The sequence below is a fragment of the Haliotis asinina genome, chromosome 8, assembly GCF_037392515.1.
Source record: "Haliotis asinina isolate JCU_RB_2024 chromosome 8, JCU_Hal_asi_v2, whole genome shotgun sequence".
NCBI classification, from domain to species: Eukaryota; Metazoa; Mollusca; class Gastropoda; order Lepetellida; family Haliotidae; genus Haliotis; species Haliotis asinina.
The window spans coordinates 52,338,307-52,350,649 of NC_090287.1; the positions used below are offsets into that span (position 1 = coordinate 52,338,307).

The 12,343-nt window shown below is 41.2% G+C and overlaps 1 protein-coding gene across 1 annotated transcript; it reads left to right on the forward strand.

The window, feature by feature from the left end:
• The first annotated feature begins 1,496 nt into the window (after positions 1-1,496).
• LOC137295112 (1,25-dihydroxyvitamin D(3) 24-hydroxylase, mitochondrial-like) lies at positions 1,497-10,183 on the forward strand. The gene is made up of 9 exons (XM_067826418.1): positions 1,497-2,126; positions 3,043-3,233; positions 4,135-4,338; positions 4,662-4,819; positions 5,636-5,802; positions 6,574-6,652; positions 8,482-8,647; positions 9,414-9,457; positions 9,581-10,183. Exons 1-9 carry the CDS (start codon positions 1,723-1,725, stop codon positions 9,698-9,700), a joined length of 1,533 nt encoding a protein of 510 aa, XP_067682519.1. The 5' UTR covers positions 1,497-1,722; the 3' UTR covers positions 9,701-10,183.
• The last annotated feature ends 2,160 nt before the right edge of the window (positions 10,184-12,343 follow it).

The following is a 12,343-nucleotide window of genomic DNA, read 5'->3' on the forward strand; positions in this document are numbered from 1 at the left end:
ATTTGTTGTATACTTGGGTAAATGGGTATAATCTTTTTTTTTTATTTTACGTAAGAAAATTTTCAGATTTCTCTACCAATGGCAAAGTTGTTGTTATTAGTTTACGAATAAGGATAAGGAATACCATGGATATTTGTAAATAACGGCATGTGAAGGACATCCGACCTCCTCACTTTTTAGGATGAAGAAATTCTGCAAATGTGGCCAGGAACCCAGTCCCTTTGTCCGTCACGGTCGAGGGAGCGGGTGCTGACCAATTTGCAGCTTGGTTTCGTAATTAGACCGTTGGTGAGAAACATTTTTCGCTCCGCATCAGTGCCCCTTTTTATAAATTAACTCACTCGCACACTCACAACACGGACGAAACAAGCCTGATCAACACCGCACTCAGATGAATGCATCCAGGTACCATGACGAGAAATAATTTAAAATTTGTATACATTCCATATATTGTTACAATAGCAATCCGTAAACCAGAAAATATAAACATCTGGGCTAATTGCTGCCTAGTGGCACGATACTAGTAACCAAGTCATATTCCTCCATCTCGACCGCAGTCGTCACTCAGCATTATACAGAGGCAAGCTGCAGTATTCGGCAACATAGCAGTATACGTTCCCTTATCTTTTACCTATCTTCATGTCCTGATGGTTTTGTAACCAAACTTTGTGAAGGACCGTCCGTTATTCAAGATCTCGTGATTCTCCACTAGCTCATTCCCCAGTTAATATGTCCAACTATGAGTTGTCTCAATATAAGGCTGTCTTATCGAGCATGTATCGTACTTTCAAGTCTTTCCTGGTCTCAAAATTTTAATTCAATCCAGCGATTCAGCGATTGATAAAGAAAGGGCTTAACTGAGAAAAGCGATTGTTTTCGGTGAATCCTTTCAAAATTCCTAGATTCGGCCATGTATACATAGTTGTGCATATCGAGATGTAAATACATCAAAACATTATTTACGTTAAGACTCGGGGTTGTGACGTGCACCAGTTATCATGACTTGCACAGTCCAATGTGCAACGCCTTCTATCAGAGGACAAATATTGACACAACTGTGTTGATACCTGCCGAGACTTGCTGATTGTTAAGGTTGGTACGTCCGCCTCCGTGGTTTGATGGCTAAAACCTTGGTCGCGTTATATCGAAGGGTGAGCTAGTGAGTAAGGTTTTACGCCGCGTTTTATATCCCATCAATATCAGAGTGGAGGAAACTGAAATGGGCTTGACACGTGGTGAATCGAACCCGCGTCTTCGAACTAGTCGACGAACACTTTAACCACTTGGCTACACGATCGCCCCCATACTAAAGATGTTTAAATAAGGTACTCATGGTTACCTTGCCTGGTTTTGGACAATGACAACGAACGATGTAATCTTCAGATATTTGGCATCATACATTCGCATGATATACAGTGGTTATGGGTGTTAAACAGTTATAGTCCTACTGAAAATATTTACATTTTTTCACCGAGACCTTTCAACCCGTATCAATCACGTTTTAAGGGGACATAACTGCGTACGGACAGCGAACTTACAGCAGCCAAATTGCCGAAGCCTAGCGCAGAGCCAGTGAAACACTTTTTGCATCTACAGTGAGACGATAATACTTCCGCGCTTCCGTGATCTTGGATGTTTTGATATTTCCCTCCAATGACAGCTGGTGTGTAAACTATTCTACAAATCAGGGATACACAAGGTGACCACGAATATCACCTGAACATGACACATGCAATTACGAGAGCCTGCTATTCACAAGCTCGTGGGGCTGTTGTGGGATGTGTTCGTTTCAGATACTCCACGGAAGTTGGCAAAGGAAGAGACGATTTCGCGTCAGCAAAACCATTCAATGACATCCCTTTTAAGAAAGGATACCCTGTCATTAACAATATGCTCGAATTTGCAGGAAAATATGGGAAGATGCATGAATTGATATGGTCTCGCCATCAGCAACTTGGACCGATATTCAGAGAGAAGTTGGGCGTGCTGGACAGTGTTATGATTACAGATGTGGAGGCTATAGGCGATTTCCTGCGCCAAGAAGGAAAGTACCCAATGCGGACCAAGGTACCCGTGTGGAGTCAGTACAGGAAACAGGCAGGGGAGGCTGAGGGAATATTTATGGCGTATGTTTGGTCATTATAGATAACTACTACTTTCTTCCTCCTTACACGTGAATATCCGAGCTAGATTTAGTCTTCAGCAACCACACTTGTCGTTAAAGTGAGATTGGTTTTACGTCGCACTCAATAATATTCCAGCTATATGACGGAGGCCTGTAAATAATCGAGTCTGGACCAGACAATCCACTGATCAACAACATGAACATCGATCTGCGGAGTTGGGAACCGATGACCTGAGTCGAGTCAGCGAGTCTGAGCACCCGATTACGTTAGTCGCCTCTTACGACAAGCATAGTCACTTTTTATGACAAGCATGGTTTGCTGGAGGCCTATTCTACCCCGGACTTTCACGGGTCGCTTGTTGTTAGAAGCGACTAGCGAGATCGTGTTGTGATGCTGCTGGTTGACAAATGCCAGTTTGTCCCACAGATCAATACTCATGATATGAAATTAATCACTGGGTTATTTGACCCACCACTGATATGTACAGACCGTTCTGATATTATAGAATATTACTTCGGGCAGCATTACACCACACATTCATTATAGCCGCAGAAAGTTTCAAGGCAAGGCTTGCCCCTTCGTCGTTTGTAACTGCCGTCAAGTGTTTAAAGAAATTTATTCCCTGTAACGCGGTTTTTGTTCAGTTTTTCATTACTTTCCGTGTAAGTCCGATAGGCTGCGACACTTTATATTTAGTTAGTATGAAGGTCTTGCCTAAACATTTTATCAATATCTAAGCCGGGTCTTTCTCAAAATGGTAGCTGCGCCACAGCTATGTGACATTAAAAGATGGTATTCTGGAAAGGTATAACATGTACGTACATCAAAATTAACATTGTAAAGGATTTTATTGTATTCATAGTCCACATATTCGTGTCGCAAAAACTCGTATTTGTATTTGCTTTGTTGTGACTAGTGACAGCGAGGACTGGCAGCGCATGCGCAGTGTGGTAGACAAACCGTTGTTGAAGATCAAGACTGTCGAAAGCTACGCGGACGTTTTTAACACTATAATCACCGAATTTCTGGACAGATTGGCAAGGCTCAGAGGCCCTGATGGGGTTGTTGAAAACATCGACGTGGAGCTCTTCAACTGGTCACTTGAAAGTATATTTATCAGCATTACTTCGTTCTTTTTACTGATTTATTCGTTGCATTTAATTGCATTCTGTAGATCCTGTCCCATCAAGAAGAGTAGGAGAAAGCTGTTATGTTAGTATGTTGCCAGTGTTACATCAGTGCATACGCAAATGCATAAAATATGTAATTAAATTACATAAGAGCAAATGCAACATTTTCAAAATGGCAATTCGATTATGATTTTGCAAAGGCAGTTGTAGCATACTCGACAGGTTAGAAGACTGGATATAACTGATACCATTTATTGGCAAATATATTCATTTCATTCTTCCTTCTGACAATGAAGCTTTCAACAGAAAAAATATACTTTAAAGTCTTTATACAGTGGACAAATTTGGGGGTGTTGCTTTTCAAAGAACTGACATTAATAGTCTTTTAGCTGAAATGATCATATTATTAAATAATGGTTTTTTACCAAAATGGCTTTTACACCAGATAATTTGTCAAATTAACCTTTGTATCAAATAGTTGTTAATCCAAATTTTAAGATCATTTCAAATTTTTTTGTTTCTCAACAATCCCTGCAAAGTTGCATGATGCACCTTAGATAAGGTTAATTTTCTTTTGGAAGAGATCATACGATGTAAACTTTAATTTGGAAATCTAAGAGTTTTACAACGTTAATGTCTTCTATGTAGAGTAGGGGAAAGTTCGTTCAAATCGAAAAGGACAAGTCTTTCTAAAGATTTGTGTGTTCTTTGACAAATTGTTGAAGGTATACTTTTAAGGGAATGGAAATCATTTTGAGGGTGGGGGTTATTTTTTCCAATATGAAGTTGTATCAATGAGTCAGTATTTGATTGCTGGTTATCAGTTACCATCGGTTGATCTCGAGAGGTGCAGTGCGACAGTCAAATTTATAATTCAGCCATTTCCACCGTGCTGTACGACAAACGTATGGGATGCCTGTCCGACGAGCGTTCTGGAGACAGTGAAGAATTTGTGAAAGCCATCCGAGTTATGTTGGAGACAACGGTTGATGTGGGAGTGTTACCTCCAACGCTGGCCAAAATCTTCCGACCTTTCCGATACAGGGATTTCACACGATCCACGGATACTCTGTTCCGTGTAGGTGGGTACAGTGAGTGATTGGGTACAGTTTGGGTGAATGAGTGAGTTTTTTTAAGATCAGAAACAGAGCTGTATAAACCTGGAGCTAGTTTAGTGAAACAAAGCAAACTTGACTCTAGTTTCAGAAGCGAACAGCATATTCCAAATATTAAGGGGAGTATGTGGATCGGGTGGTCAGGCATTCGTCATCGTAACTTAACGACTCTGATATCTGCTCATGATATCAGTCACCGGATTGTCTGTCTTCAGTCGATTGCTTACAGACAGTCGTGATATAGGTGACAGATGCAACAAACCTGTACGAGTGAATTACCTGTGTTCTAGCACGACAGTGTGTGGACGAAGCTCTGGCTAAACTGAAGGCGAAGACCGGCAGTCTCGATGAGGTTGGATTCCTGGAATATCTGCTTCTGAAAGACACCATTTCCCCCAAAGAAATCTACGCCAACGTCACGGAGTTAATGAGCGCTGCTGTCGACACGGTCAGTTGTCCCAAATGGACTGTTTGCTTGTAGCACATCCAGAACAGCAATTTTGAATTCGACTTACGTCGAATTTCTATATAGATGAAACTTCTCAGAATAGGCTTGAGATAGTGTGTGCCGGCCAGCAGCATTCTAGCAATACAAGGGACTCTAGAAATGGACGTCACTTGTACCCATTTTGGGAGTCAAACGTGGGTGTTTGGTTTGACGAACGAACAAGGGTCATAACATATTGTTACGCTTAACCTAAGTTTTATTTATAACGCCATATTCAACAATATTCCATCGACATTGTGAGTTGGATTTCACACCCCTATGAAAAGTATTCCATTTTCTGTACAATGCAAATGATATAGAACAGAGAGGCAGTTCCAAATGACATCGTTCGCACCTGGGATAGATGACAGTTCTCAACTTTGCAAAGACTTAACACTCGATCCATTACGTTTCCTAAAGCACAGGAGTTAAATCAGGTTTGCTAACAACGTTTTCGAATCTGGAGTTAACTCATTTTTGTTAGCAACGTGGATGAATCTGGAATTAACTTATTTTTGCTAGCAACGCTTTCGAATCTCGAGGTATCTCATTTTCGCTAGCAAGGTATTCAGGGCCTTCATTTTCGAAGGTCCCTTAGCGCTAAGATAGTCGTAAGTGCCATGCGTCAGCATTAACCTACGTCTATCTCAGGTCTAAGAAAGCTTCGCTCAAATAGCCATAGTAAGGCTTGTAACATCCATATATTTGTTATCGCGTTGACATTGAAGTTGACTTGTGAAGCTAATCTCTTCGAGACATCTGGTCCATCACTTACAGACCTCAAACACCGTCCAGTTCATGCTTTATGAGGTCGCCAAGAACCCGGATGTTCAGAAGAAGCTGAGAGAGGAACTGGAGAGATCGGTGCCCCCAGGAGAAATCCCCACGCCCGTACATCTCAGGACCATGCCCTACCTCAAGGCAGTTATCAAAGAAACGCTCAGGTAATATCAACCAAGATGTAAAGATGTCTCTATTAAAGCACATTCCATCTTTGGTTGGCAATGTATAGACCATGAAAGAATTCTTTGGAGATTCGGGTTAGAACAGGACTCCTGCATCCTGTGTTACACGACGGTTACTTAAGAGTCGACCTATTGGATCATGTCGTCTGACCCGGTGACGTGGTTAGTTGTGTGTCATTGTACCCCAACCACGGGAATTATTGTTCATGATATCAATCTATGGTTTGATTGGTCTAGGATCCGTCAAATAATCCGAATGTTGCTGACAGCTAACCCACAGGCTACTTACTTGCAAACAAGGATATATTGAGCATCGAGATGAACAGTCAAACAGAATGGGGATAGTGAGGCTGGTTCATAGCAAACCAGTTTGCTTTTGGTCCACATATATTGTGTAAAATAATGAAACAGAAAAACAGCTGCATGTATATAATTGCCTTGGTGAGGCTCACTACTTTTCGATATCCTCTCGTAGAGATAGTGTTCCAGAAGATGTGATATCAGTGAGATCAGGTTTTCCCCTGATCTGTTTGACTAGACGTTTTGTTTATGATAATGCTTGATGAGTGGGTCATCTTTGTCCCAGAGTGGTGGTGGGGATAGTCTAATGGTTAAAGCGTTAGCTCGTCACGCTGAAGCCCTTGGTTCGATTCCTAACAGGGGTACAATGTGTGAAATCATTTCTGATGTCCCAGGCCCAGACATTACTGGAATATTGATAAAAGTGACGTAAAACTCACATTGTTCCAGGTTGTACCCAGTCGGGAGTTACGTTGGACGAATCAACCAGCAAGATATCGTTATTTTGGGATATCAGGTTCCGAAAGGGGTATGTACTGACGGATATGTTAACCTAGCTAGTGTTAACCTATTCATTAACCTATGCTTTGGGGTCTATGTGGATTGATGCACTTCATACGTTCGTTTGAACGTCGTGCCTTGAACAGCGGCGGACAGTAAACTCAAATGGGAGCGACATACGTCATGCAACATCAGATAAATCCACGTCATTCATTTTCTCATCAATCGCGAAATAGCAGACGAGTTAAGATAACTTCACTGAGTGACATTTACAAGTTGGCGTTTTGAACGACGAGGCGAGTTCTGCAGATGTACAACTTCGTTATTATCAGCAATAGCTTGATAACGATATTAGTAGCTGCACCGAAACATCTCTCATATTGACTTAGAGATTGAAGTTGAATATCCATGTAGAACGCTCCTCTGTGACAGTACATTTAGAGTTCCCCCCCCCCCCCTAGATTTCTAGCTTTCATTCGGAACGCATCATAAATATTCGTAGAATGACGTGTTACATAATTGCTTCGCGATGTATACATATGTTCTTGTCATGTTGCAAATGTAATGCCAACAGTTCGGATACTTAAGCAGGGGGACATTAAATGGGATGGTGTAGGATTATCGAGACTAAATTGTAGATGATACTTTGAAATAATGGAATTTGTCTCAACCAATCACAATCCGAAATTTATGTGTAGGAGCAGTCTAGGTAAACTTATCCTCAGTACTTTTTGTTACACTCCACCACTGAGTCCAACAAAACCTTATGGAACGTCGCGTCAGGTAACCTTTGAGATTGATCAATCAGAACACAGCTTACCAACTCGCGAAAGTGCACATTCGCACATACCTTTTGAACTTTTTATCTCGAAAAGGTTCGTACCCGAACGATTCCGAATGCTATTTAGCGTACATTTCCAGGTGATGCACACGGCGTACGTACAACCATGACAACCGTGAGTAATCAGTCGCTGAAAATAGTGTTTTGGCAATATTCAGGATGTTATCTTGCGGAAATATTAGCTAATGGTAACCATATCAGCAGAAACAACAAAGCGTATATACTGCAGGTTACATAACTCTGTTATATGCGGTTTTTTGTTTGCGGAGAGATCTGTGTCGATGACCTGATTATTTTGAAAGTCCCCCCGATCCCTAAATAGTAGCCTTTGTCTGATTTCTTAAACCTATTTAACCGTCTCGCGTTTGATTGGACGGACATTGGTTGCTCAAAGGTTACCTGACGCGACCTTCTACTAGGGTTTGTTAGACTCAGTGGTGGAGTGTAACGAAATACACTGAGACTAAGTTTACTTAGACTGGTGAAGGAGATACCCAATTTATGTCTGCCAGGCAATAAACAGGCCAGGTGTTGACATATTACAACAGTAATGTGAAAACCATTACGTACTCATGGTCAAGCACTTTGGTTTGGTTTGGATGTTATTTAACTGTCCGCACTCTGCAATATTCTTGCTGTATGGCGGTGGTTTGTAAATCTTCATGTGTGAACCTGACAATCCAGGGATCAGCACGTAGTACTTTGACTACAGCCTTTTACAATGATATATGAAGTATAAAATTCCTTTTCCATTCTTTGGGTCGAAGGGGTAGCCTAGTGGTTAAAGCGTTCGCTCGTCACGCTGAAGACCCGGGTTCGATTTTCCACATGGTTACAATGTGCGAAGCCCATTTCTTGTGACACCCGCCCATTCGTAACTACACGCCTTTTTCCGTGACCTGCCATCCGGCTTGCCGGAATGACACGAGTAGTTACGAATGGACACCCATGATATTGCAGGAATATTGCTAAAAGAGGCGTACGTAACTAAACTCAGTCATTTTCCCCTTCCTTAGAAAAATGTGGTTGTGTCTTTGCATGCTGTGGGCCGGTCGCCCTCGCTGTACGATGAAGCGGAGACCTTCCGACCTGAACGCTGGATGAGAGAATTGAGAGAAGCCAGTGACAAACCTGCCGCGTTCTCTCATATACCATTTGGCTTTGGACAGAGGATGTGTGTTGGTGAGGTTAAATGGGGTTTTGGTTCAAGCAAATTGTTCAGAAGTCACTTTTTTGTCTCAGCTTTAGCTCAAACCAGCTGTCTGGATATAATTCAGAGTCCGTTATTGTATTAATTACTCATTTTCACGCTACGGATATATCAACTAAAATGTGTGAAATGTCAAGGACGTGTAAGTGACGTCACGACATCAGTTTATGACCATGCATTATTGATCTCCGATGATTTATCAGCTTGGGGAATCGTTCATAAAACATGTATAAACACAGTGTTAGAAAGTCATCCATCTTCCCTTGAATGTAATACAAGATATAGGTGCTCGGGAAGAATTGTATTAGATGCATAAATATAAGTATTTAAGGAAAGGCACTTCCTAACCACTTTGCGAAATGTATAGTTTCCAAATTTTGCTAGCCAGTCCGGCTAGCTATGGCTGAAAGTTACTAGCCCACAAAATACTTTACATGCTTAAAATATGAATGTGGACACGGGTTTGTTCATTAAACTGCACGAGTATAATGAACATTTTTATCAGGTCATACTCTTGCATGATTTAACAATTAGGAGACAGTGAAGAATGATCCCATGAAAATTTATTAAGCAGCTGGAACAGTTACTGTGGAGATTTACCGGCCCGACTGGGCACGGGCTAGCGGACCAGTGGGTGTTTCGCACACTGTTCCTGACTTTTTGTTTTGTGCAGATGTTTGATAGATGTCAGATGTTTGATCCATAACAAGTGTCTTGTATTAGACCTTTTGTTGTCAGGTCGGCGTGTCGCGGAACTAGAAATGCAACTCTTGGTGGCACAGGTAGGAACTTTACACAATGAATTTGTCAAATGAAATTCACATGTTTATTGTTAATAATATACGTAACACGCATTTTTCCTCCTGTCATCCACATAGCGTCAAATCTGTATTCTGTTTTGTCAGATGTTACAGCGATTTGACCTGAAACCAAGTGGTCAGTCTCCGCCGGACATCGTCCAGTTTGTGATCACCAGACCAAAGGATCCTGTCAGAGTCAAACTGATCGACCGACCTCCTCGTTAGAGCAATGTTATATGATATTCTGTGTAGGATGAGGCGAGACTGTGTAGTGCTTCGTTAAACAATTTAGTCAAGGCAGATAAATGTCCTCTATACCACTATTAAGACTTCGTTAAGCCGAATTTATCCACTGATCACTTTTTGTTGGATCTAATGTATTTATCTTTTGTGTTAACCCTGAAATGTATTCCTCCCTTTGTTTTGATCTCCAGCAACCAATTTAAGAGGAGACTGTCGCCTCCTAATCTCGTAGATCGATACTCATGATGTAAATCACTTGATTGTCTGGTCCAGACTCCATATAAAACGTACTGCGGTTATATTGCCGAGTGTGGTGTTAAACAACAAAGAGCCTTATGACGAACAATGAGATATATGTTCTACCCTGTTTTGGAGTAATTGTAATCATCATCATTATCATCATCCTATCGCAATAGACATTGATACATGCTCCCTAGACGTCCATGAATAAAATATATTTTCTTATCGATTCGTAGAGTTCTTTTTAGCAAAAAGCTACATTCATATACTCTTCAAAAATGTGTGGGAACTATGCTTTCTATGTACGATTGTCGAAATTTTGGGAGATATATGGGATTGAATCAATGTTGATACAATAATAATGGGTGTTTTTAGAATGCATTACCACATGGGATTTCATTCAAAGCAAAGCTGGAGTGGGACATGAAAATTTCAGGATTACAATTTTCAGTCAGTAGTGTATGATTTGACTCTGAAAACCCTGTCCATGCACAGATGCAAGAATATTATCGGGAAAAAATGGTCTACAGTGATTTACCGAGTTACCATAAAAACGTCAAGATTCAAAATGACTCCCCATTCACATGTAGGAGGCTCCCACGTTGTGCACGTGCTTCTCATGCATTGTGTGTGCGTGTGAGGATAACGTGCATTGATGCTGCATACACAAGATGAATGTCATTGTAACGTTCCTCAATGAGTTTTCTTTCTACCAGACTTCAAAGTTCATGTTCCCCTACTTTTTTTAAAAGGACATGTCAATCACTGGTCTAGAAATGATTGTATCTGTGCATTTATTGTAATTATTATTTATTAAATTACCATTATCAAACTATTTTCAGAATTAGTTGTACTGTGTATGACCTAAGACAATTCTTCTCAATATTTCAATGGTGACATGAAAGCATTGGAGTTGCACCAGCTTTGTGAGTCGAAATAGGCCGTAGACGGAATTTAACGCCTACTGAGCCACCATCGTTCTAGCAATGGCGCCAGATGTGACTTATGAACCAGACCAGGGCGATGGGGCAGCTATGCTAGGAGTTGCAAATGCTACAAGAAAAGTTACGAGACCCTGGGCTTACGAGAGCTTTGTGAAACGGGCCCCTGGTTCGGTTCCATTCATGGGTACAGTGTGTGAAGCCCATTTCTGGTGTCCCCCGCCATGATATTGCTTGATGATTGCCGAAGGTGGTGTAAAACTATAACCCTCAAACCCTGTTCGTAATGCGGCTCTTTGTTTTCAAGAATTTTACAGTTTTTTGAAAAACTCCAACATGGTGAAATGTACAAAAGTATATTTTCAGTCTACTGAATGTACATTTGATGTCACATCAGCATTTTTTCAGCGATATAGCGACGATGAGAAAGCATCACACAAAGAAAACTTATTATGCCTGAGATGTTAGAGTTTAAAAACTGGAAGTCTCCCATGATGCTTTGCATAGTTCCGGCACTAAAGAACCTGCTATAGCTGTCTTGCGAAAGAGGTGCGCGCACACACTTACATACACACACATTTAGTACGGGGATTCGAGACGCAGACAGATCAGCGGGAAAGGGACAACGGTCACGAAGACCCTTCAGCTTGCAACCTGTAAAGATCCAGGTTGAATTGGCCTTAAGCAACACATGCTCGTCGTAAGAGGGATCTATTGTCTGACCTACGATCCTGTTGGTCGCCCCTAACAAGCATTTTTAACCCGGATCTTCACGGACCGAGTCCAAAGATTCATTGAGTTCTCTGGACATATTTCTAGAGACCAGTAGCTCTAATAACAGTGTTTAAAACTCCCAAAATTTCAAGCCAGACAGTCGGACTGGAAACTTGAAAATATTACCAGTCTTGATACATACTTGCCAGTCCGGTTTTCAACACTAAAAAACCCCGAAAATACTCGGGTTTCTGAATACTGTCTTTACTGCATGCAAGCTACATGGCCTGGTTTTTAAATCTGTCTCATTTTCTGCCTCACAGTCAAGATAGGACAAATCTGAGTCATTGTCTGAGCCGGCAATGCAATTTTTTTCATTAATATCATCATCATCTGCAGCTAAATGCTATTTAAACACAACGGCACTCTTCAAAGCATTTTTTGGACCTGGGTGAGAAGTCAGGTCTTCTGTGATGATTTTGAGCCCATCTGAACCTGTCTGCCGATGCTGTAAAAAAATATACTGTTAGCCAGTTTGGCAACTTAGGGGTAAAAATATCTACCAGACTACCGCACTGGTTACTTTTGAAATAAGACCGTCCGAGATGAAAATAGACCGTTCCGGACGGTCGGGTAGGAGGACATTTTAAACACTGCTCATACTTATCGAGAATTTGTTTGAAACGAAACAGTGCAAAAAAACAGAACAGATTATAGAACGTCCTGCTAT

Coding starts and splice junctions, on each gene's coding strand:
- LOC137295112 (XM_067826418.1), top strand. CDS start 1,723: ATGACACATGCAATTACGAGAGCCTGCTATTCACAAGCTCGTGGGGCT. Junction 4,339..4,661: donor GGATACTCTGTTCCGTGTAG/GTGGGTACAGTG, acceptor CCTGTGTTCTAG/CACGACAGTGTGTGGACGAA. Junction 5,803..6,573: donor GTTATCAAAGAAACGCTCAG/GTAATATCAACC, acceptor ACATTGTTCCAG/GTTGTACCCAGTCGGGAGTT.